This window comes from Euprymna scolopes, chromosome 19 (genome assembly GCF_053919585.1).
Source record: "Euprymna scolopes isolate OS-2025 chromosome 19, ASM5391958v1, whole genome shotgun sequence".
Lineage (NCBI taxonomy): Eukaryota > Metazoa > Mollusca > Cephalopoda > Sepiida > Sepiolidae > Euprymna > Euprymna scolopes.
In genome coordinates this window covers 117,454,248-117,481,783 of record NC_136500.1, presented here as the reverse complement: position 1 = coordinate 117,481,783, position 27,536 = coordinate 117,454,248, and the positions used below count along the sequence as shown (strand labels likewise).

General features: G+C 33.9%; 2 protein-coding genes across 3 annotated transcripts in view; one reads left to right on the top strand and one right to left on the bottom strand.

The window, feature by feature from the left end:
• LOC145239898 (alpha-tectorin-like) overlaps positions 1–27,536 on the bottom strand; it is a 425,326-nt gene that overhangs the window by 99,999 nt on the left and 297,791 nt on the right. The gene's annotated exons all lie outside the window — the stretch shown is intronic.
• The window catches only part of LOC145239897 (zonadhesin-like), a 113,660-nt gene that overhangs the window by 50,389 nt on the left and 35,735 nt on the right, over positions 1–27,536 (top strand). Inside the window, exons 5-6 of the mRNA XM_080103516.1 lie at positions 2,918–3,168; positions 8,883–8,999. Coding sequence (XP_079959642.1) covers positions 2,918–3,168; positions 8,883–8,999 — 368 coding nt within the window. The remainder of the gene's footprint in view (positions 1–2,917; positions 3,169–8,882; positions 9,000–27,536) is intronic.

Sequence of the window (27,536 nt, the reverse complement as noted above, 5' to 3'; positions counted from 1 at the left end):
TAAAAGTTATTAACTTACAGCATTAGTAGGTATTATTTAGGAAGAAAGACGAATAAGGAGAGGGCGGAAAAACAAAGGGGAACAATTTGATTGAGAGAGGATACTCAAATAGAAAAAGAGAAACCAGTCTAGAGAGGAGATGGAAGGGTGAAAATAAACAAGAAAGCGAGATGGGGGAGTGTATACCATAGCAGCAGCCCAAGGAGAAAAGAAAAAATACCACTGCTGATGTTGGATAGTTTGCAGAATGGAAAATTAAACCATATTACTTTGCGGCTACTATTCTTAGACATCTTTCTACTTTTTGTACCATTGTAATCTAGTAATAAAAAATTAAAGACTGTAAAAATATATTTTACTTTTTATATATAAATATATTTTATTTATTGTTCACAGGATACTCCAAAAAATGTTATTAAATTTTCTTTAATCCGCGGACCTTCAAAGAAATGCGTTCTTCTCCGCAAAGCAAATATATCAGCAAATGAATATTATATCGAAGCTAGGAATTTACTGGTACTGGTATTAATTGGAACAGAATTACATGAAAACTAGTTATAAATGCAAAAAACAAACTTTTTTTCATGCAAAAGGGTATATAAAATAAGGTGGAAAATGTAAGATATCACAAGATACAAAAGTCAAGGATTAAAAGAAACACATGATATGGATAGTTCCAGTATTATCAATACGAAAAGATGATCGAAGATAATGTTCCCATAGGAAAAATCAGGAATTATGCTGTTGACACGCTGAATGAAATTAAAATCCAGAATATCCATAGTAATCAAAAAAGTTTAATTAATTGTATTTTATGTTTCCCGAATATATACAAAGTTCCTTATATATATATATATATATATATATATATATATATATATATATATATATATATATATATATATATATATATATATAGTAATGTGATTGATAATTTAAAAATCAAATTATAATTAAATTAAAAATCCGTTTAATCAGAAGGAACAACAAAATCAATTATTTGTACGATAGTTTCGGAAAACAGTGGTTTTATTGTGGTAGACATCATGTTACGGACAATAATTATTACATATCGTTTTTTAACAAACAGGGTTTCCTCATCAGCAAATATTGTGAAGGGTTTTTATTAAATTTAAAAGACACCATAAATAAACCTAGCATTAAAAGTAAGGCAGATGTATCTGGAAAAAATCAAAATAAAGGTATGGATTTAAACTTGATAAGAAAATTAATATGGGTTAGGGATAGAAATAACATAGAGTAAAATATAAATTTGGTTTAAGTATTATACATACATACATGCACAAATATATACATGCATATATATGAAAAATAGACACATATATACATATATATAGATATACAGATATATATATAAAAATATAGGTACAAATATTTACCTTTTAATTTTTCGCCTTTTGAAATCAGGAACTATGGTTAAAGTACTCATATAGATGCTTGCTATAGCTTTTTAGCTTATGAAATGATAAATTTTCAAAAAGGACGGCCGTGCAATAATTTATTTCCGTTAGCATACTTTTGATTTAAAGACGCCACGGTTTATAATTCGAAAGAACTTGTAGGTTAATGTTATTTGTATAATTACATAATGCAAGGGGAATAATTAGTCATATTTTCTTTAATTAAAGGATGTAAGGGGGATAATTAGTTTAACTTAATTTATTACAGAATAATTTTTTAAAAATTGTAATCTATTTTTACTAATAAGTAATTTTTAATGATTTAAGGTGGTTTATATTTATTAAATTTAAACCAACGTTTATGACTGCATGTGAATATTAGTTTATGTATTAATTTAATAGGGTGGTTGCACTTTTTATATCTTCATATTTCAAAATTTTTAGAGTCTCTTTTGTACATAGTGCAAAGAATTTATCTCCTGGTTTATGTGGTTTATAAAAAACTGTATGTAATAATTATTGTCCGTAACTTGATGTCTACCACAATAAAAACACTGTTTTCCGAAACGATCGTACAAATAATTGATTTTGTTGTTGTTCCTTCTTATGAAACGGATTTTTAATTTAATTATAATTTGATTTTTAAATTATCAATCACATTACTAAATATTAAATTAGCTCTAGGATATTTACCTATCGAGCTTATTATATATCTAAATTACAACGAGCACTTTTTCTTTCCCTGTATTTTAATTAAACTAGTAATTTTACTATTACATTAAAATACACTCTGCTCTTTAGACTATTGTTCTTATCTCCTTTATATATATATATATATATATATATATATATATATATATATATATATATATATATATATATATATATATATACACGAGGGGCGTGCAATAAGTAATGCCCCTGACCCACTTCCCATAGCAGTAGAGCAACGAAACTTGGCATACTTATTAGTCTTTCTCTACATAGGAACCACCCAGAGTTATATATATATATATATATATATATATATATATATATATATATATATATATAATTTTTGAAGTTTTTCAACCTTTAAAACTATATAAAAACTACACACACACACACATATATGTCATGCTATATTATAGCTCTATTTTAATTGTTAAAGCTCAATTCTAAATATTCAATATAATACTGTCTTTGGACTTTGAAAATAATTTATATTCGAATAGCTAAATAGCTCTTAAAAGTAAATCATTAAATATGTAAATTATATATTATATAATTTTATTTTTATTATGACATTGATATATAAAATTAATAAAGTAATCTTTAAAAAAAATCTTCCTACATGAATTTCTTTGTCCATCGTTAAAGTTTACTGATAATCTAACATTGTTACTTCAAAGCTTCTATTAGACGTGTGCTTATTCGTAAAGATAATCTTGAGTTTGCAGAAATTATTTTATGCTATTTGTATAAGAAAAGTAAATTATATTTCACTTTATTTTAAGGTGTACGGTAACGCCTATCACAAGAAACTGCAGCGCTAATGAAAAATGTTCCTTGATGTACGATGAGCGATTTAAAATTTGCACAAATATGATTGGTGACACAGGTATATCAAACTTGGTAAAGTCTTGTAAAATCGACGTCTGTATGGGAAACGACAGCAGAAAGGAGATGTGCAATGCATTTGAAAAATTGTCGAACGAATGTGAAAGTAAAATGATCCCTGTTAAATGGAAAGCATTTACTGGATGCGGTATGTATATTAATATACTTATTAAAATCTTTAAATATCGTGTTAGATTCGTGTCGAAGGTATCTTTGCTGAGTGGGGCAAGTTCAACAATTAGTCGGTGAACATTCCTTTGATAAAACTGGGGGGGGGGGCACAGAAATGCAATGTTGTGCCGATGGCATAGTGTTTGGATTTTAGTAGACAGTGTTGAACGTATTTAGAGACTTTTTTTTTTAAACCTTTGTTTATGGGTAGAGATTGGTGTATTTGCTGAGATATGGCACCAACACTAATGGTAAAATCTGAAAGCATATCCCATCAAATATTCTTCAATGATACTGATGTTGGTTATATATAAATAATTATCCTTTACTGCAAACTTTCTTCTGGGTATAGTTCAATTCTCATGTATATTATTTTCTGATATGATTACCCCCTCCCCCCACATTTATAGCATAGCAGGCTCTCGCGCTTATCTCTAACGGAAAGAGAATCCGCATGGTCTCCATAATGTTCAGATGCTGTACGACGAGTTCTGGCTGCTGCTGCAATTGGTTCCGGTTCCTTAAGGATGTTTCGAGTTCAGGCCAATTCGTTGTTAATTCATCAATTCGTGACGATACTCGCAACAGTCTACTGACATTCTCACGCTAGCCTACTAAAAAGGCACAGCTTCATATTTTGTTTTTAATTCCATCAAACGTTACAGATAACTTCCGTAAATCAACTTAAGTACACGTCAACTGTTTCTTTGGAGTGAAATCGCCAGATAGTGAACTGTTGCCATGCAACAAAAGAACGCGTACCGAACGCTGTATGCAAGCTCTACTTATTTCCGTCCCAGTCTGATTCATTCCAAAGTTGTTGGCATACCGCATAGACCCCTCTGGTTAGCCTGAACGGGATGAATGTTGTTGGTTCTTTAATTTTGAACAGTTTACAGATACGATCAACCTTCTCAACCCATTCGACTTCAGACGGTTTAACGGTAGAACCATCAAACTTTGGTATTAAGTGAAGGTGGAATCTGTCCTTTTTTAAAAGTCACCTCTTATCTTAGATTGCACTTTAGCAGCTTGGGATTTTCTCCTGCCCTTTCATCTTGACTTCCTCAATGGTTTTACATAGCTCTTTCTCAAATACCAACTACTCATCTTTAAGTTCCAATAATTACTGAGCTAATGGTGTAAGTACATGTGTTGGCAGTTGTGATGAGGCAAGCGGCATGTAAATCTCTACCCTCATTTTATGTAAAAAAAAAATGTTGTAATGTTGACTCGCCGAATAAACTCAATCCTTCTAACGCACACGAGTACATAAGGCGAATGTACACAAGTGCATAAGGTGAAAGAAAAATATCTGGCCTCCATCTTTTTAGTAGCACCGTCAAAATTAATATATATCGAAAGAATTATTGAAAATTGTAGAAAAATCTTACAAATACCCACATATATGGCACTATTTAAAATATTTTTGACAGCATGGACAAAATTCAAATCTGCACGATTTTCTTGTTCCATTTCAAACTAGGCCAAAAAGCTGCCAAGATAGCTCGTGATATCAATCATGCGTTTGGCCCAGATACCACTAACGAACGTGTGGCACAACGGTGGTTCAAGAAATTTTACAAGGGTGACGAGAGCCTCGAAGATAAAGACGGTCACGGCAGGCCGACTGCGGTTAATAAGGAACACTTGAAAACCTTAATTGAAGCCGACCCTCGTAAAACCACACGATAAGTTGCTGTTGAACTTGAGGTCGACCATACAACAGTAGTTCGCCATTTAAAGCAAATAGGGACGTCAAAAAAGTTGCATATATGGGTATCGCATAGATATAACGATAATAAAAAATCGTTATTTTAAAGTGTCTTCTATGCTCTTTCTGCGCAACCAAAACGACCTATTTCTTAAATTTCTTGAGCGAATTGTGACGTGTGATGAGAAGTGGATACTCTACGACAACCAGCGACGTCCAGCACAGTGGTTGGACGCCTGTTGGATGTATATATATATATATATATATATATATATATATATATATATATATATATATATAAATGGAATATCTGGTTTGTTAAAAATTGATACACTAGAAATTTACAGTGAGTGTTTATAATCTAACTGTGTTTTGAAATATTAAAAAGTAAATATTACCTTATTTAAAAAAAACTTTTATTGGTCGGGGAAAATTTCTGATTTCAGCCGAGCCAATTAGAGGAAATGCTTCCGGTTTACCATTTTGAAATGACGAAAAATAACAATTCTAACTATAACACCCTTTTTTTTTTTAAATCATTAAAATAGTAACACAGAAATTAATATTAAATAAAATAAAAATTATTTTTCGTAAATGCGGAACTATCCTCGCCATGTTATTTCCGGTAGAAATCAACGGTCCAAATATTGCACCACGAGTTCTGTTTAATCGATAAATACACTAAAACCATTCACTTGCTCATTTATTTATCATAAGGCTTTTTGGACCATCAAACATTACGTTTTAATTGTTTAATTTTTTTCGAAAAAAAAGAAAAAATAGCATCCAATTTTTTTTCTATCGAATTCATTTACTGTTTTTAATGCAAACTTTTTCCTGGCAGATTTGCCGTTTAGTTGTACAAATAGCCCCGAAGCCTATTATCACAAAAAGGGACGCGTTGGGTCGACACCAGTATATAGAGCTTAATGTAAACAAACGTTTGTTTATATTCATGTGATTATTGCAAATGTAATTCTGGGATTAAAATTTAATCTAAATTAATCACGTTGTTTAACAAATAAAAACTAGAAAGATGAAGTTTTAAACTTCATCTTTAATTATTTCCTTTTTTTATTTGTAAACCAATGTATTATTTGTATTGTTCAATTTTTTAAATTTTAAATTATAAAATAAAAATTTTAAATTATAAAATAAAATACATTTAATCATTTTGAAACTTTATCTGTTCATTATTTCTTTATTCTTATTTCTTAACCAATTAATTATTTGTATTGTTCGATGTTTTAAATGATAAAATAAAATTTTCAATTATAAAATAAAATACATTTAATCAACTTTAAAACTTAATCTTTCATTTTTTCTTTTTTTATTTGTTAAAGAACGTGGTTCACATTAAGCTCTATATACCGGTGTCCATCCAACATATCCCTTTTTGTGATAATAGGCTTCGAGGCTATTTGTAAAACTAAACGGCAAATTTGCCCTTTTTCCCCCGAAGGTCCGTCTCACGTTCATATATAACAAAATACTTTTTGTAGATTTCGGTGTGCTAAAAACGAATCTGCAAACCGTGGTCGTCGCAAAAGAAATACTTTCCCTGATATGAGGATATTACTTTTTCGAAAACTGGGTAATCACTTTTCCATATAATTTTAAATTAATATGAGCACCCAATTTCGGGCCACCTGAGAGAGGGGGGATTTTCTTTTATGTTTATTGGCTTAAAGATTTTTTGACAAGGAAGTTTGGTACGCGAGTTCATATTTACCAGCATTCGTTTACGCTCGTGCGTATCGTAAACAAAGACTAGGTATGCGAAATGGCAAATAGTCCCAGAGTTCAGGGGTTATTACCATGCAAAAAAAAAAAATCAAACACAATACTTTTCAGCCAATAAACACAAAAATGCCGCTCTCAAGTGGCCACAAAGTGGGTTCTCATTCTAAGTTAAATTTACATCGCAAAGTGATCACCTACTTTTCGAAAAAGTAATTCCTTCATATCATGAAAACTACTTTTTCTGCGACGGAAACGGTCTGCGGATTCGTTTTAAGCACACCGAAATCTACAATACATTATTTTGTTATACACGAACGTTGGACGGGTCTCAAAGTAATATAATACCTGATTTTTGGGGGCAGATTTGCTGTTTAGTTGTATATATATCCTCAAACCAGGTAATCACTAAAAGGGATTCTTAAAAGTCGTCACCTGTATCAAGCAAAAGTCTGTTTACATGTTTTACAAACTTTAAATAGGTAAAATATAATAACATACTTATTGAAAATATGATCATGTGATTAACAAATTAAAGAAAAATAAACTGCAAGACAAAGTTTTGAAATTATTACATGTGTTTTATCTTATTTAGAATGAAAAACATTGACCAATAAAAATCTTTTTTTATTTTTACCTGTACGGTGTAAGCACAGATTAGTTAAAAAACATCCTTCCTATGTTAAGAATCGCTTTCAAAATAATAACATTATTATTTCAGCACAGTAACAAAAAATATATAAGTACCCAAAATTTCATTTTTATTATTAAAACTATAAATTGTTAGATGAAAGTGCAGTCTTTTATGTATTTTTGGTATCATGCTGAAATAATACCTTTTTTATTTCTTATTTTTTATTTTTTTCATTGGAGAGGGGAGGGTGTTTTGTAACTATTCTGCGCTTTCAATTAACAATTTATTATTAAAAATAAGATAGCGTGAAATTATATAAAAACTATTGTTTTTTTATTGTTTTTTACCGTAAATTGTTAGATTAAAGCTTTCTTTTTTTCCAGAAAACTTTTAACAAAATTGAAAGTACACTTTTTTTTACCGGAAGTTGTTTTATATGAGAAAATATGAATGCTTTTTCTTCATTAAAGAAATTGTTAGGTGAAATACAGATAAGTTTCTTCCAAGAAAACTGTTATTTTCTTTAGCCATTTTTACCATGGGGAGAGGATGGTGTTTGGTAATTATTCTGTGCTTTCAACTAACAATTTATTAAAAAACAAAAAACAAAAGGTAACATTTCACATTAGGTCCACCTCAAAAATTTTTAATATGGATAGGTTGAGGGTGTTCATTCCGAAAGCAGTTCTTAACGTGGGGAGAATTGTGGTATTCATTCCAAAACCCATTTTTAATATGGGGAGGTTAGAGGCGTTCTTAATATGGTGATTTTTCCATTACACTAAATTGAGCCACAGCAACTTGTGGCAGGGTAAAGCTTATATATATATATATATATATATATATATATATATATATATATATATATATCTCAACTGAAAGTGCTCAATGATAAGAAACGAGTTCCTTAATGTATATATATATATATATATATATATATATATATATATATATATATAATTCTCCCTATCTTAGGTTGAGCATTTGGGAAATGATATGCAAATTACCATTAGCGTATGAAGCGATGCTCTTTGTGTAAATAAATTGGGCTTAGGTACTTTGAACAATGTCAAAACATTGTTAATTTACTGCCCGCATAGCAGCAGTCGTATAGCACAACTGTTAGAAGCTCCGACTTTGGGCGATCGGGTTTCGATTCTGGCTTGAGGTAGTTGTTTGTCTAGCCACACTGATGAGCTATGAAACAGCGAAACAGTACTGTATGTGAATGACATATATATATATATATATATATATATATATATATATATATACGTTAGTTCAGTAATTTTTATCACATAGGATCATTAACCCTTAAACTTGTTATTCATAATATTTCTATCTATAACATAATTTATATGATTTTTATAAATGTAATTACCTATTAATCTTATTAATTTCAGTTGTACATATAAAGCTTATGATAAATCAATGTAGTTCTCATGAAAAACACACAAAGAAAGTTTTTTTTTTAAATGCCATTTAATACAAGTTAATGATATTTGCATCATGACATGTATATACTCTGATACTTTTAAAATATAAAATTTGTAGTTGATTGGCTTTTAACATTTCTAATGTTTACATATTTTTATTATTTCAGGGCCTCCATGTGAAAATAAACCGTGTAAAAATAATGGCACATGTATTCCAATATCATCGACTGGCAAATATTTATGCAACTGTACGAAAGACTTTACAGGAGATAATTGTGAAACTAGTAAGTTATATTTTTATGTTCATTGTTTACATCTTGTATATAATAAAACATGCGCAGTTTTCCCCTCTAGACCAATATACTATACATTTACAACAACAGGTGGCACATAAAAGTTTATTATGTTTACGCTATTAGCCATTACCTTATTTTACTACAGAACGCCACTACATATACATTTCGTAATATTAAAATATTACATTTATTTCTAGAAGCGCCATCTTTACCATCGTACAGGGGAAGTAGCTCAAATTTCTCCCCCTCTTCCATATGTCCTCTTACGCCCCCATTTTACACCGCGTATATTTTTCCTTTCCTATTTTCCTCCGTCTAAACCATCATTAACTGACTAGTAATTTCTTACACATCACATTCTCTTAACACTTTACCACAACTCAGGTAATGATTTCTCCCACCTATGATTCCTCACAATCTCATTGGTTGTTGTCTACATATTCGGCCATTCCGGAATGAGCGAAACATCATCATCATTCACAAAAAGAACGCTACAGAGATTAACACCAACATGGCTTCCCTGAGTGGAATCATTACATATTAAATGTCCCGATTACAAACTTTATCTCTAAAAAAATTTGCTTTGCACTACATTTTTATTTATTTCCATCCTTATCACTAGAAGACAAATAACTTGGTTTAATGATTCTTTGTTGCGTTATTCCACCAAACGGAAATTGGAGTTTTATATTTCCATTACATTTATTTCATTTACAGTGACAAATAACTTTTATTTATATTTTATTATATTAATAAACATACAGTGACAAATCATTATTAATTATATTTTATTTTGGTAATAAAGATAACGAAACAGTAATTCGTTTTTACTAAACGGTTATCAGGAATGCTTTAGAAAAACATTGCGTCTCAATTTGTTTTCGTGTTTCCGACTCGATTTTTAAGTTTTCAGATTTGTTTACATTATAACTGCTTCAGAAACAATAAATGGCTAAAATTTAATCACACTATTATTTTACATGTTAAAATGTGGTTAACAATTATTTCGTTTCATTTCGTTTTGGAGTTTCCGATTCCATTTGCATGTTTGTTACTATACACAAACTATAAATGGATAAAATTACATCACGCTATTATTACACATGTGAGGATGTCATTAAATAATTATATTTTATAATAGTAATAAAGATAACGAGACAGTAATTCGTTTTTACTAAACGGTTATCATGGACGCTTTAGAAAAGCATTTCTTCTCATTTTGTTTTCGCGTTGCCGATTCAATTTTTAAGTTTTCAGATTTGTTTACATAAAAACTGCTTCACAAACTATAAATGACTAAAATTAAATAACGCTATTATTACACATGCGGTTAACAATTCATTTAAATCAAGCTTTTATTTTATTAATAAAAATATTGCAGTAGTATTTCTAGGGACGCATGGGATAATATTTCGTTTCATTTGGTTTTTGAGTTTCCAATTCGATTTATATGTTTGTCTATTTGTTACTATACACAAACTATAAATGGATAAAATTACATCATGCTATTATTACACACGTGAGAATGTCATTAAATTATAAATTCACTTAACCACTTTATTTAACAAATAAAAAAAGGTAAATATGAGGATTCTTTCCACCTTCAACAAATCCTTTCAGATTACGATTTATATATGTTTCCAGAGGTGCTGAAAACGAAAATCACGTTTAAAATTCCAGCAAACAAGTAGCTTAACGCATATGAAGAAATGGTGATTTCAAAAAAGGTTTTTGGGGGTGCTGAAAACGAAAATACTTTTAAAATTCCGGCAAACGAGTAGTTTCAAAAATATTAAACACTGTTAATTTAAAAAAAAAAAGTAGGGGTCGCTTTTCTATAATAATTTAATGTAAAATGAGTACACACTTTATGGCCACCTTTTGATGCGGGGGTGGGGGGACCAGCGTACAATGAACATAATTTACCGTGAATTGAACACCAAATTTTTTTGGAGTGGTCTCCAGACCGCGAAGCGCATAGGTCCACAATCCATGAGGGTGAGGAAGTGATTGCCTCGCACCTTTCCACTGCTCTCTTGACATCTGCCCTTCTTACTTCTGGGTCAACCATCTTGGCAAAATATAGTGTCCGCTTAACCCCTGGGTGTACACATTGTCGATGACTCTCACTGATACGATCTGCATCTATATTGCACATTATACGGCATAATCACGTTGACACACCAGTTTCTGCTGGATCACCGAAGTTAAACAGCGTTGAGCCTGAGCGGTACTAAATGGGTGTTGCAGCATCTCAGAACCTTCCCAGATATCAACCAGCAGCCACCGTTGTGGTACTCGTGTCAGTGCATCTGCTCTGTTGCTTGCAGACCTGATCAATGTTACGACTACGGCCAGGTTGTTCTCTTTGATTGTATCGGCCAGGGTGGTGAGCAATCTTCGTATCAAAATCTCACTCGCTGCCCCTATGGTTAGCTGTGCTCTTCTAGTTAATGCATCGGTTATCCACCACCGATGAGTGCATGCAGAGTCCGTGATAATATGTAGTAGCCTGGCTTGCCACTGAAGTGTCAGGGTAACTCCTTTCAATGTGGCATCAAATTCGACCAGGTTTATGTGCCTAGAATTATTCTCTAGGCGTCTTCAATAATACCATCATCAACCGCAAGGGAAAGTCCAAGGGCTAGTGAACTAGCATCCACCCAGACCGTGAACTTGTTCCCATTAACACATCAGTTCCCTCGCACAGGGTCGTCACGAGTCACCCTGGCCATAGTTTCTGTTAGCATGATTAGGAGCGTGGTATCATGCACTTTATCATCCCATCCCAATGATACAGATGTGGCATGACGTTTTATGACTGCCACTGCCACCCTGAGCCAACCACACATAGGGAAGTGGCACACCAGCTTTCTGCAAACAGAAAAAACACTCCGACGAGTTATGCGCTGGATGGGACTTCCGGAATGTCACCACCTCTCCTCTAGTAGAGCTCCTCCTTGCTACTGCTCACGTGCAGGCCAAGTACTTTTGCTCCGTCTCGCAGACGTTCCGGTTCCTTGTATGTCAATCCCAAGTTCTCAAAGTGCTCTTTGACTGGCCAGACATGAGACTCTCATTTACAAAGATATCGTCAATGTAAGACAATGTTGCCTGGCACACAACCTCATACTGTTGCTGGATCGATCGCATGCATAATTGCCATCATAATGCCTGGTGCCACATTGAGACCGAACCCTAGCCTGGTCAGACAATAGCGAGTTCCTTTAATTTCTACAGTATGAAATGGCCACAGCTCTTTTTCAATGCGTATCTGCAGGTAGGGCCTGCGCAGGTCCAGAATTGCCACGTCCGACCCTTGCTGCCACCACTCCCTTAATTTGAGCACACAAATATCTGCCCCTGCTGTGTATTGGTCGACATGTTCACTAAGTTCACAGTAGCCCATGACGGGTCGAACCTTCTGTTTGCTATCTTGTAAGACAGCCATAAGGGGAACCAGTCCTCAGGGGGAGGCCGAGCTCATCCTCGGGATATTGAAGTAGCCAGCCATTGTTGATCCAAGTCTGCAGTTCTTCTTCATACTGCCCCCCTGAGCCTCATTGGAGGGGGTACTCTGATAGTTGGTTCCGTAAGGATATTGATGGGTGATCGCCAGCCCACTTCCAAGATGCCGTCCACGCGTTGGTTTCCCTTTCGTACTCCGCATGAAAGTCAGGCTCGTCCAGGGTAATTGCAGCGCAAACACGTTTCTCATGTCGGGAGAACTCTATCTTGCCAGTGCAGTCCACAGTGATTCCACCCAGCTGTGTAATCAAATCCATCCCTAGAAGTAGGCCATATCCAAGCAGCTCCCCGTCCACCGCCAGGGCTTGCACAACTACTGCAGGCCCGTCGCCGATGCTTGTGCTGATGACGCTCACCACACAAGGGGCCAGCGATCTGCCACCCTTGGTTAGCACTGGAATTCTCTCTTTGTACCAAGTGTCGCAACACGCCTTGCAAATCAGGGTCTGGGTGCATCCAGTGTCTACAAGGGCGAGGCATTCACGTCTGTTAATGCGCACAGTCACTGCAGACAGTGCCTTGTTCAGTGGCGATCTAGGGAGAAGTGCTGTAGCTTCCTCCCCTTGCCTGTTTCCTGGACTGGCACGGGCCAGGTGACCCTGGTTTTGACACTTATAGCACTGAAGCCCGTTAAGCCTTTGAGTCAGTCAGCCCGATGAGAGACAATCACAGGCCAAATGGTTGGGCCCACCACACTTGTAGTAGCTTGTAACTGTACCCAGGTCCTGAGATCCACCCTGTAATGGCTGCACGGCTGCACGGCTGCCGCGCGGTCTACAGTCTCTGGACTCCTTTTTAGTATCACCCACGCCCGCGTTAATACTTCCAAGATGTCCATCTTTTCTACTTGGGACGAGGCTCGGAGCAGATATTCCACACCAGCAGGCAATCCTGCAATAAAGGCACACACTAGGCCTTTCTCTGACATTCCTCCGAACAGTTCTGCCAGATAAACATCAACCGTCTCCTCAGAATGTAACTTGCGTGCCATAAACTCCTTCCATGCAGCAAACAGATCTAATGCAAACGCTGTGTAGAGGGCGTTTTTGATACAGGTGCAATCTGCCTTCTTTTCATCCGTTAGCTGCTGGTATACAGCATATGTGCCCCTAGCAAGGCACATTGGGACCATGCATTCCAGACGCTTCACACCACTGAGTTGGCATATTAATTCTGCCTTTTCCACCCATTTCTGTACTGACTGCTCAACACTGCTGACATCCAACAGTGGAATCAGCTTAGGATCAAATCCCGACGTCATACCGAAAACAGCTTGTACAACTGGAACCTCCTTCACTTGTCCCAATGCACTGAATAACCATTTGTCTTGTAACGTCACCTGTTTAGCGTCTGAACAGCCAAAGATCTCCCCCCACAACTTCAAGCGACCTGCTTTGTATTACATTCACCCACGTGAACCTCAGGAGATTACATGAGACCGTTTCTGTTAAATATCACAGACGCCATCTTGCTTTTTCTTTTTCCTGTGCAACGTCCATGACAGGCAAAGACGTGGGCGCTTCACAAGTAGGTCGTGTATATGTCCGTGTCTATTTTCCCCGCAGCTTCACTTTAAAATTTATAATTAAAAGTTTTGAGAAATACAAAGTACAAGCGTGGGTAATTATTTTTACATTGGGGACGGGGAGGGTCTTTTTTTTTTAATATTTTTCTACCTTACGATTGAATGAAAAAAATAGTGTGAAAGTTGAATTTTACCTGAAAACACTAATTACAAATAGCATGGTAACAAAAATGCATAAACACAAAATTAGGCGTTTAGGTAGATGGGATCCAAATGTTACAAAATCATTGCATTCACCGTCATTACAGACAAATCAGAATCAGTACCTTATCGAAATTGGGAATTTAGAACGGAATCAGAAAAATTTGGGAATCATCCCATCACTAATATATATATATATATATATATATATATATATATATATATATATATATATATATATATATATATATATATATAAGATAAAATTAAAAGCCAAGAACAATGCGAGATTTTTTTTTATATAGAGTAAAATTAAATGCAAACAAAAGAAATAAATTTCTTTTTTTTTTTTTTTTTTTTGTTTTTTCTTTTTCACACAAATTTTAACTCTAAACAACAGTAATTTTTTTTCTGTTGTATTCAATGGTGTTGTAAATCTCACTATATTTCAGACTTATTAGTCCATTTTCAAGAGAAGACAGCGGAAGAGTGTTCAAAATTGGAAAAGTAGCCGCAGAGTTTGCCACGTGATACCGCGAAATATAGAACAAAAAATGACGTTAGGAGAACGTTAAAATAAATCAGTTGATGTTTGAAATACTTGTTGCGTTTGTGAATCAAGGGAGATGACTATTCAAGCAAGGTTTTTTTTTTTTTTTTTTTTTAATTATTGTTTTTCTTATGTTTTAAACTTATATTATAAAAGCGGAGCTCAATTCCAGTCTATTGTTTAGTGTGGGAGTATTTTTTGAAATAATTAAAGATTCGAGGATACGAAGTTGACCTACGTTTCTTGAAGAAGCAAGAATGTTGATGTGAAAATCTGGTTCTGAATTAATGCAAGTGCGAATATGTTTATAGAACGACGAAGCAGTAGTGTTTAAGTGCTCTTTAATGCGGTGATGAAGCAATCTGGTAGTGCTTCCGATGTAAGATGCACTGCATTTAGCGCATTGTAGGTCGTAAACAACGTGGTTCTTAAAGCATAAACCTGTGTGTGATATTGGGCAATTAGAGAGTGAACAAGGGGAGGGTGTATGCGATGGATGTTTTCGGTTGAGCTGTTGTCTTAAAGTAGATCCAGTGTGGATGAGTTGAATGTTGAGCCCCTCGCTGCGGATGGCTTTTCGGATTGAAGATGAGATTTTGTCACTGAGGAAGGTTAGTTTTAGAAAACAATTGTTAGAGAAGGGTCGGGTGTTGCGTTTTTTCTTTTTAAGTGAGGATAGGATCGTATTAGGGTAGCCGTTTAGTGAGAGGGTCTGTAGGAAATTGTTAGTGTGTGTATGTTTGTCGGAGATGTTAGTGCATTTGTCTTGTATGCGTGAGATTTCGGCATGTGCGTAGTTTAGTTTGTCCTTGAGAGGTAGCGCAGATTTGAAATGTACGAAGAGGCGTTTGCTGGCGGGTTTTCTGTAGAATTCAGTGCATATGGCACCATTTTTTTTTATTTGTATTTTAAAATCAAGTAGAGAAAGAGATTCCGAAGAGTCTGGGTGTTCTATAGTAAATTTTAAGTTCGGGTCGGCGTTATTGAATTTGTGGAAAATGTTAATAGCTTCTTCGCAGGAGTATGTGATAATTAAAATGTCATCGATATATCTAGTAAAAAGGAGATAAGAATAGCAGGTACTAAGGGTGTGTCTTTCGAGTTTGTCCATATAAGCAATGGCAAGAATACCGGATAGACTGGAGCCCATGGGTAGTCCAGATACTTGTTTGAACGTGTTTTGTAGGAAAGTAAAGTAAGTGTTGTCTACTATAATACGGAGGAGTTGTAAGAGATCTCCTGGAGTAATTCCGAAGCATTGTGGGGTTTTAGATGCTATAATGTCTGCCATGAGATTGATGGCTGGATGTGCAGGAATGGAGGTGTATAAAGAAACGACATCTAGGCTAAATGGGTATCTGTATAGTTTGAGTAGATGGTGTGGTAGATCGTTGAGTCTGTTAATTACTTGGTTGGAACTACTAACATGGGCTGGGAAGGTAGAGAGTAGAGGTTTAAGTAGGCGGGATATTAACCAAGAGATTTTATAAAGGGGACCGTTAACGCTTGAAACAATGGGTCTGATCTGTGTGTGTGTGCTATTTTTGTGGGTTTTAATAAGGTGATAAAAGGTAGGTAATTTGCTGTATTTAGTAATAAAATTTAGTCTGTGTTGTTTTGGGAGATTTCTTTTAAAACAAATTTGAGACCATGTCTTGTTAATGTTGTTCTCAATACGAGCAGCAGTGATATTATGTGCTGGGGTGTAAAGGTCGGTATTGGAAAGATGCTCTATAGCAAGGTTGTTATAAGATTCCTGTGATATAACGCAAAATTCTCTGCCCTTATCAGAGGGTAAGTAAACTAAATCTTTGTCTTTAAGGGATTTAAGGGTGAGGTATTGGTTCCTGGTAAGATTGGGGGTAATATGGTGTTGTTCGCGTTCAAGTATTCTGAGTATTTTATGTTTTAACCTTGAAAGTTTTAGATCTAGTGGAATATTATTAGGAGGTGGGTATAAAGGGTGATCAAGGTGAAAAACAGGAAAAGAGGTGTTGTGATTACCTGAGAGGTTGAGGGGGTTGTCCTTGTTATCATGCGGGGCAAAAGCGTGCAGCCATTTAAGGTGGTAAGCAGTTCTGCAGAACTATATCCCTCAGTCTCAGCCAGACAGAGTTTGCACTCATGAAGAGCATCTTCAAAACTACGGAAAAACGCGCTAGAGTCAACTGTCAAATCTACTTTTTGAAAAAATGCCGTAAAAACAAAATTATTCCTAACACAATCAGGAACATAAATCTGCCAACATGTTTCCGTTTTCTACACACTTCACGACAATTTATATATAACTATTGCTTCAAAATAATCATTAAGCAACACCACCGGACTCTACATGGACATATTAATTCAGTCAAGAACCTCCGGAATTCCCTCACTTCATCTACCCCTAACGGTCATTCGCTAAACAACATCCAATCTCTGATCGACCGCGCATACCATTCCAGCTTCAACAATGAACAGAAACGTCTCATACGCAAATTTACTTGGCTTAAACAGAAAACTAATAAACCGGTCTACAACAGACACATACATAATTCACAGGATTCTTCCACCGACAAGTCCCTTAAAGATCATCTTCTCGTAACTGACCTCACTAACTCTCTTTCCACAACTGAAACGGATCTCCTTTCACTTGGCCCTAAGTTTATCACCACAATGAAACTGACAGATAAAGCTAAACTCAACATAGAAACGCAGTTCTGCAGAACTGCTTACCACCTTAAATGGCTGCACGCTTTTGCCCTGCATGATAACAAGGACAACCCCCTCAACCTCTCAGGTAATCACAACACCTCTTTTCCTGTTTTTCACCTTGATCACCCTTTATACCCACCTCCTAATAATATTCCACTAGATCTAAAACTTTCAAGGTTAAAACATAAAATACTCAGAATACTTGAACGCGAACAACACCATATTACCCCCAATCTTACCAGGAACCAATACCTCACCCTTAAATCCCTTAAAGACAAAGATTTAGTTTACTTACCCTCTGATAAGGGCAGAGAATTTTGCGTTATATCACAGGAATCTTATAACAACCTTGCTATAGAGCATCTTTCCAATACCGACCTTTACACCCCAGCACATAATATCACTGCTGCTCGTATTGAGAACAACATTAACAAGACATGGTCTCAAATTTGTTTTAAAAGAAATCTCCCAAAACAACACAGACTAAATTTTATTACTAAATACAGCAAATTACCTACCTTTTATCACCTTATTAAAACCCACAAAAATAGCACACACACACAGATCAGACCCATTGTTTCAAGCGTTAACGGTCCCCTTTATAAAATCTCTTGGTTAATATCCCGCCTACTTAAACCTCTACTCTCTACCTTCCCAGCCCATGTTAGTAGTTCCAACCAAGTAATTAACAGACTCAACGATCTACCACACCATCTACTCAAACTATACAGATACCCATTTAGCCTAGACGTCGTTTCTTTATACACCTCCATTCCTGCACATCCAGCCATCAATCTCATGGCAGACATTATAGCATCTAAAAACCCACAATGCTTCGGAATTACTCCAGGAGATCTCTTACAACTCCTCCGTATTATAGTAGACAACACTTACTTTACTTTCCTACAAAACACGTTCAAACAAGTATCTGGACTACCCATGGGCTCCAGTCTATCCGGTATTCTTGCCATTGCTTATATGGACAAACTCGAAAGACACACCCTTAGTACCTGCTATTCTTATCTCCTTTTTATTAGATATATCGATGACATTTTAATTATCACATACTCCTGCGAAGAAGCTATTAACATTTTCCACAAATTCAATAACGCCGACCCAAACTTAAAATTTACTATAGAACACCCAGACTCTTCGGAATCTCTTTCTCTACTTGATTTTAAAATACAAATAAAAAAAAATGGTGCCATATGCACTGAATTCTACAGAAAACCCGCCAGCAAACGCCTCTTCGTACATTTCAAATCTGCGCTACCTCTCAAGGACAAACTAAACTACGCACATGCCGAAATCTCACGCATACAAGACAAATGCACTAACATCTCCGACAAACATACACACACTAACAATTTCCTACAGACCCTCTCACTAAACGGCTACCCTAATACGATCCTATCCTCACTTAAAAAGAAAAAACGCAACACCCGACCCTTCTCTAACAATTGTTTTCTAAAACTACCCTTCCTCAGTGACAAAATCTCATCTTCAATCCGAAAAGCCATCCGCAGCGAGGGGCTCAACATTCAACTCATCCACACTGGATCTACTTTAAGACAACAGCTCAACCGAAAACATCCATCGCATACACCCTCCCCTTGTTCACTCTCTAATTGCCCAATATCACACACAGGTTTATGCTTTAAGAACCACGTTGTTTACGACCTACAATGCGCTAAATGCAGTGCATCTTACATCGGAAGCACTACCAGATTGCTTCATCACCGCATTAAAGAGCACTTAAACACTACTGCTTCGTCGTTCTATAAACATATTCGCACTTGCATTAATTCAGAACCAGATTTTCACATCAACATTCTTGCTTCTTCAAGAAACGTAGGTCAACTTCGTATCCTCGAATCTTTAATTATTTCAAAAAATACTCCCACACTAAACAATAGACTGGAATTGAGCTCCGCTTTTATAATATAAGTTTAAAACATAAGAAAAACAATAATTAAAAAAAAAAAAAACCTTGCTTGAATAGTCATCTCCCTTGATTCACAAACGCAACAAGTATTTCAAACATCAACTGATTTATTTTAACGTTCTCCTAACGTCATTTTTTGTTCTATATTTCGCGGTATCACGTGGCAAACTCTGCGGCTACTTTTCCAATTTTGAACACTCTTCCGCTGTCTTCTCTTGAAAATGGACTAATAAGTCTGAAATATAGTGAGATTTACAACACCATTGAATACAACAGAAAAAAAATTACTGTTGTTTAGAGTTAAAATTTGTGTGAAAAAGAAAAAACAAAAAAAAAAAAAAAGAAATTTATTTCTTTTGTTTGCATTTAATTTTACTCTATATAAAAAAAAATCTCGCATTGTTCTTGGCTTTTAATTTTATCTTATAATTTTCTTCAACAATGCTTCAAGCAAACTACAACCTACTTATATATATATATATATATATATATATATATATATATATATATATATATATATATATATATAGCTTTCACCACCGAGAGAATTTTTAAAATACAAAACATGTAGCTATCTATATTATTCGAGTACAGAACCGTTAATGAATTCATGACTATCCCGCAATAATTATTGTTCCATTATAATCAACCACCATCCGAGATACTAGGAATCCCGATATCGAAGGTTAGTCAGAAGAATAAATGATAAACAAAAGTGACAAACTATCAAATAATATAACAACAATCAAATATATTCAACACAATGGCGAAATCCGCTCAGACACATGAAAGACTATAGCCACGCTGTTTATACACATATATAGAAGAAAGTAAAAGTTCTCTATTTCGTATTTCAACTAATTACTTATTGGTACTTGTGGCGACATTCCTCCGGTGTGATTTGAGCCGGCTCCTACTATATCTGCCGCATCATAAATCAAGACAGTTCATCCAGGTCTATCCGTTGTTTACTCCTCAGCATAGTTTAGCCATTTGTGATTCTATCGTCATATACTGAAATCTCGACGGCAATACTTTCCAAATACGTTTTGATCATTGCGAGTTCCGTTTTCAGTTAATAACCGTTATTTTTCCGCAACACACATAGGTGTTGGTTGTATTACCTTGTAAATCAGACAAATTGGTGTCTGATGAAGGGTGTGTCCAAACCATCAGAACCTCCTGATAAGAAGTGCTTCTTCAAGTTTAAGAAGCTTGCATCGTGCCTGAATTCTTCAAGGAAGGAATTGACATCATGTGGATTATTTAAAATTTAAAGAACTAATCATATAAAGAACGGCATTCATTTACCAACTAATTAAAAACACTTATGTATCATTACTATTGTAGTCTTTTATCTTAAATATTATTTCCTTAGGTTTGAAAATGTAACATCACATCATAGACTCATTTAGTTTTGTATCTTTGGTTAATCATTCTTGTTACGGGAGCATACACTTGGGTAAAAAATATAGAGTAAAAGAAATTATATGAATGTTAAAAACTCTTATTCTAGGGGTGTGCAATAAATAATGTCCCTGACCCACTTCCCATAGTAGTAGAGCAACGAAACTTGGCACAGATATTAGTCTTTCTCTACATAGAAACCATCCAGAGTTATGCATTTCTCCCATCGTTTGATGCAGCTCTGGAGACCGTTTTTGTAGAACACCCAGATTGGTCCTCCAACCACGACATGACTTCAGAAATCATCTGGCAAATACTTTCCTTTCAAAAACAACTTCATGGCTGGGAAGAGGTGAAAGTCAAGGGTGCAAGGTCAGGAGAGTAGGGAGGATGGGGTAGGATTTCATAACCACACGCCCGTGCTTATGATCTGGTGATATGAGAGTTGTGGACCATAGCGTTATCCTGCAGGAGGAGGGTACCTTTGCTGATCTTGCCCCGCCTCTTGATTTTGATAGCTTCCCTTAATTTCCTCAAAAGAGAAGCATAATAGGCTCCTGTAATTGTGGTACCCTTTGCCAGGAAATCTGTCATCACTACTCCGTCCTGGTCCTAGAAGACTGTGAGCATGACCTTGCCAGTGGAGGGCTGCACCCTTGCCTTCTTTGGAGGTGGTGAGTCCAAGTACTTCCACTGCATTGACTGGGCTTTGGTCTTTGGATCATAGTGATGGACCCAGGTTTCATCCTGTGTAATCAGTCTTTTGAAAAACTTTGACTCATCTTCTTGGCACATCTCCAAATTCATCCTTGAGCACTCAACGCGTTCTCGCTTCTGCAATAGTGTGATCAACCTGGGAATCCATCTGGCAGACACCTTATGCATATGCAAATGGTCATGAATGATAGTTTCCACAGACCCTGTACTAATCTTGACATCTTCGGCTATTTGCACCGATCTTCCAAAATGGCAGCCTCAACTTGACGGACAGATGCCTCATCAATGGCAGAAGGAGGGCGACCAAGTCTGGGAGCTGTTTCCACAGAATTCCTGCCATGTTTGAATTCACGATGCCAGCATTTTACAAAGTCATATGATGGGGCATTATCACCATAAGTTTCTTTCATTTCATCAAAAGTCTCCTGTGGTGTGCGTCCTTTCAAATACAAAAACTAGATCACTGCTCGACATTCAACAGGCTCCATTTCACACCTGACTCAGTTCAAACACCTGTAAAACAGAAACCACAATCAGTTCAGAGCTGTAATTTGCCACATAACGCGTAGAGATATAAATCATTGCGCATGAAAAATTTTAGCTAGATCAGACAACTGGAAGTGGTTCAGGGGCATTACTTATTGCACGCCACTCGTATAAGGAACTTTGTGTGTGAGAGAGCGTTACTTATGGACTTGAAAACGGCTGGACCGATTTTTATGAAATTTCGCACGAAGGTACTTTATATTTCTGACAGAGTTCTTAGATAGGTGTTGTATCGGAATGTATTTGATAAGTATCAATAATCGATAATCGAAATAATCCTATGAAAGAAGGAAAAGTCGATTTTGACCAAAGTAACCATCTTACACAGCCTAACATCTCAAGTACATTTGAGCGGTTTGTAAATCTAATTACACATATACTTTCTGCATTGTTTACACCAATGAAACGCATACATATATGTGTGTATATTTGTACTTTTCCAGTGAATCCGTGTTTTATCAATCCCTGTAAAAATGGCGGTACTTGTATGAGCAATCAAATTGGGTTCAAATCTATTTGCAAACCCAGTCATAAAGGAGATAAATGTCAATTACATAAGTTGTATTTTTGCATTTTTAAAAACTTTGCTTTATGCCAAATTACGTTGGCACCAATTTTTCGACTCGAAAATTTAGATTTAACCCTGGGTTCCCCTTCGAAAGCGGTTAAATTAATATTTAACTCTTAGTTACTCGTCGAAGGCGGTTAATGTATGTATTAAAAGTCGCCATTAAAGGGAGCTGACGTCACATCTGAGACATGACTAAGCGTTTTATCAAATATGTATCAAAATTATTAGAGAACCATTAAATTATATAGAAAAAAGCGTTAAAATGTCACTAAATTTTTAGACCCCCCACCCATGCAGAAAACCAGCCAGATGACCAACTTAAAGGTTACTGTTTGGGTCAAATTTTCGATATTTTTCATCCGAAAGTCTAAGGATAAAAATGGTACCAAAGTCAAGTTTGATTGGGTCTTTCGAAAGTTTTTGGCGAACATACAAACACACAAACGCACACACACACACACACACACACACACATTTTCACTTTTATATGTTAGACTAGCGGGGGTTCTCGGCGTTGCCCAGATGTTTGGAGGTGTGTGTGTTGAGGGGTAGATCAAAACAACCCTGTTTAAAATAAACGTTGACCGGGTGTTTGGAAGTGTAAAAAAGTTTTTGTAGGCAGGTAGGACGAACCCGAAGCCTTGATGCGAAGGTGGAAAAGAAAGGAGAAAACTCTGACAGCTAACCAGCTCGGCCACGAGGAGATAGGAAGTGAAAACTTTCTTAATTTTACGTTTATAAAGTGAAATTGACAGGTGCGAAAATTTTTTATAGTCAAACATCATGCGACAAGTTTGACGCAGAAAGCAAGTTTCTGCATATTTGTTTGTTTCTGAGGGACTTCTTTCATGTCAAAGCAGCTTCGACAATTTCTACAGGAATGGAGAGTAGCTATAAGCCAGACAACTCCCTACAACCCTAAGAGTAACGACCAATGCGAAAGATATAACAGCAGTATTTGGAGGACCGTTCAATTGGCTGCATCAAATAACGGATGTTCGATTGATGATTAGGAAAATCTCTTTCCTGCCATTTGATCTCTATTGTGTACCGTCATGAATGCTATCCCACATAATTAATTTTTCAATGACAGCGTTCGGTGGGAGCCTCGCTTCCATCTTACTTCTTTCGATCCGGTACTGTGTTTCTGAGACGAAATGCACGTTACACCAAGCACGATCCTTTGGTGGACGAGGTAGAGCTCATAGAGGCGAAACTCCAGTACGCTCTCATAGGACATGCAGATGTTAGAGAGTCTATTGTGTCTCTTAGAGACCTAGCAGCTTCTGGGGACGTACCAGGACCATAGACAGCCTCTGAGGACAGACCACCTCCCCTTGACACCGAAGCCCCTCCGGAAGATCATGGCACTGAAATTGCACCTGACATGTTGTCTAATGATATTGTCTTCGTTGGGGTTCTGTTAAACACTTCGGATGAGCCAACACCAGAATCCCTGACAAATAAACGACTAGCATAGAAAAAAAAACGTGTTAACTGACGCGAAACGGCTCATTTGAGAGAGAAACTTTTCGGAACGAGGTATTTTAAAGCAGACGGACAGGTTCGATCTGAAGAACTTCCTAGTTTGAGTATTTCGATACCGAATTATGGACTGCTGAAGCGGCCACGGCTAGCTCGTAGGGAGCCTGGACATTTAAGGGACATTTTCCCCTATCAATGACAAATTTGGTGGGGGAGTATGTTTTGAATAGGAAATCCACACTTTTTATAATCCAAGCTTTAACAGTTTTACATTTTCGCTTGTAAAGTTAAGATTTTTAATTGAATAAAAGACTCTTTTGTCATGTTTTCAACACAGTTAATATATGTATCTTTTAGAACGTATATAATTTATATGTGTATCTTTTAGAACGTATGTCGTTTATACGTGTATCTTTTAGAACGTATATAATTTATATGTGTATCTTTTAGAACGTATATCGTTTATATGTGTATCTTTTAGAACGTATATACTTTATATGTGTATCTTTTAGAACGTATATAATTAATATGTGTATATTTTAGAACGTATATAATTCATATGTGTATCTTTTAGAAAACGTATATAATTATATGTATCTTTTAGAACGTATATACTTTATATGTGTATCTTTAAGATAACGTATATAATCGATATGTGTATATTTTAGAACGTATATAATTTCTATGTCTATCTTTTAGAAAACGTATATAATTTATATGTGTATCTTTTAGAACGTATATAATTTATATGTGTATCTTTTATAACGTATATAATTTATATGTGTATCTTTTAAAAAACGTATATAATTTATATGTGTATCTTTTAGAACGTATATAATTTATATGTGTATCTTTTAGAACGTATATAATTTATATGTCTATCTTTTAAAAAACGTATATAATCTATATGTGTATCTTTTAAAAAACGTATATAATTTATATATGTATCTTTTAGAACGTATATGATTTATATGTGTATCTTTTAGAACGTATATAATTTATATGTGTATATTTTAAAAAACGTATATAATTTGTATGTGTATCTTTTAAAAAACGTAAATAATTTATATGTGTATCTTTTAGAACGTATATAATTTATATGTGTATCTTTTAGAACGTATATAATTTATATGTGTATCTTTTAGAACGTATATCGTTTATATGTGTATCTTTTAGAACGTATATACTTTATATGTGTATCTTTTAGAACGTATATAATTAATATGTGTATATTTTAGAACGTATATAATTCATATGTGTATCTTTTAGAAAACGTATATAATTATATGTATCTTTTAGAACGTATATAATTTATATGTGTATCTTTAAGATAACGTATATAATCGATATGTGTATATTTTAGAACGTATATAATTTCTATGTCTATCTTTTAGAAAACGTATATAATTTATATGTGTATCTTTTAGAACGTATATAATTTATATGTGTATCTTTTATAACGTATATAATTTATATGTGTATCTTTTAAAAAACGTATATAATTTATATGTGTATCTTTTAGAACGTATATAATTTATATGTGTATCTTTTATAACGTATATAATTTATATGTGTATCTTTTAAAAAACGTATATAATCTATATGTGTATCTTTTAAAAAACGTATATAATTTATATATGTATCTTTTAGAACGTATATGATTTATATGTGTATCTTTTAGAACGTATATAATTTATATGTGTATATTTTAAAAAACGTATATAATTTGTATGTGTATCTTTTAAAAAACGTAAATAATTTATATGTGTATCTTTTAGAACGTATATAATTTATATGTGTATCTTTTAGAACGTATATAATTTATATGTGTATCTTTTAGAACGTATATAATTTATATGTGTATCTTTTCGAAAACGTATATAATTTATATGTGTATCTTTTAGAAAATATATAATTAACATGTGTATCTTTTAAGAAAACGTATATTATTTATATGTGTATCTTTTAGAACGTTTATAATTTATATATGTATCTTTTCGCACATATATAATTTATATGTGTATCTTTTAGAACGTATATAATTTATATGTATATCTTTTAGAAAACGTATATTATTTATATGTGTACCTTTTAGAAAACGTATACAATGTATATATGCATCTTTTAGAACGTATATAATTTATATGTGTACCTTTAGAACGTATATAATTTTTATGTGTATCTTTTAGAACGTATATAACTTATATGTGTATCTTTTAGAAAACGTATATTATTTATATGTGTACCTTTTAAAAAACGTATATAATGTATATGTGTATGTTTTACAACATATATAATTTATATGTGTATTTTTTAGAACATATATAATTTACATGTGTATCTTTTAGAAAACGAATATTATTTATATGTGTATCTTTTAGAACGTATAAAATTTATATAGGTATCTTTTAGAACGTATATAATTTATATGTGTATCTTTTAGAACGTATATAATTTATATATGTATATCTATTAGGAAACGTATATTATTTATATGTGTACCTTTTAGAAAACGTATATAATTTATATGTGTATCTTTTAGAACGTATATAATTTATATATGTATCTTTTATAAAACGTGTATAATTTATATGTGTATCTTTAGGACGTATGTAATTTATATGTGCATCTTTTAGAACGTATATAATTTATGTGGATCTTTTAGAACGTATATAATTTATATATGTATCTTTTAGAAAATGTATATAATTTATATGTGTATTTTTTAGAAAACGTATATAATTTATATATGTATCTTTAAGAACGTATATAATTGATATGTGTATCTTTTAGAACGTATATAATTTATATGTGTATCTTTTAGAACGTATATAATTTATATGTGTATCTTTTAGAACGTATATAATTCATATGTGTATCTTTTAAAAAACGTATATAATTTATATATGTATCTTTTAGAACGTATATAATTTATGTGTGTATCTTTTAGAAAACGTATATAATTTATATGTGAATCTTTTAGAACGTATATAATTAATATATGTATCTTTTAGAACCTATATAATTCATATGTGAATCTTTTAGAACGTATATAATTCATATGTGTATCTTTAAGAACGTATATAATTTATATGTATATCTTTTAGAAAACGTATATTATTTATATGTGTATCTTTAAGAATACGTATATAATTTATATGTGTATCGTTTAGAACGTATATAATTAATATATGTATCTTTTAGAACGTATATAATTCATATGTGTATCTTTTAGAACGTATATAATTCATATGTGTATCTTTAAGAACGTATATAATTTATATGTATATCTTTTAGAAAACGTATATTATTTATATGTGTATCTTTTCGAAAACGTATATAATTTATATATGTAT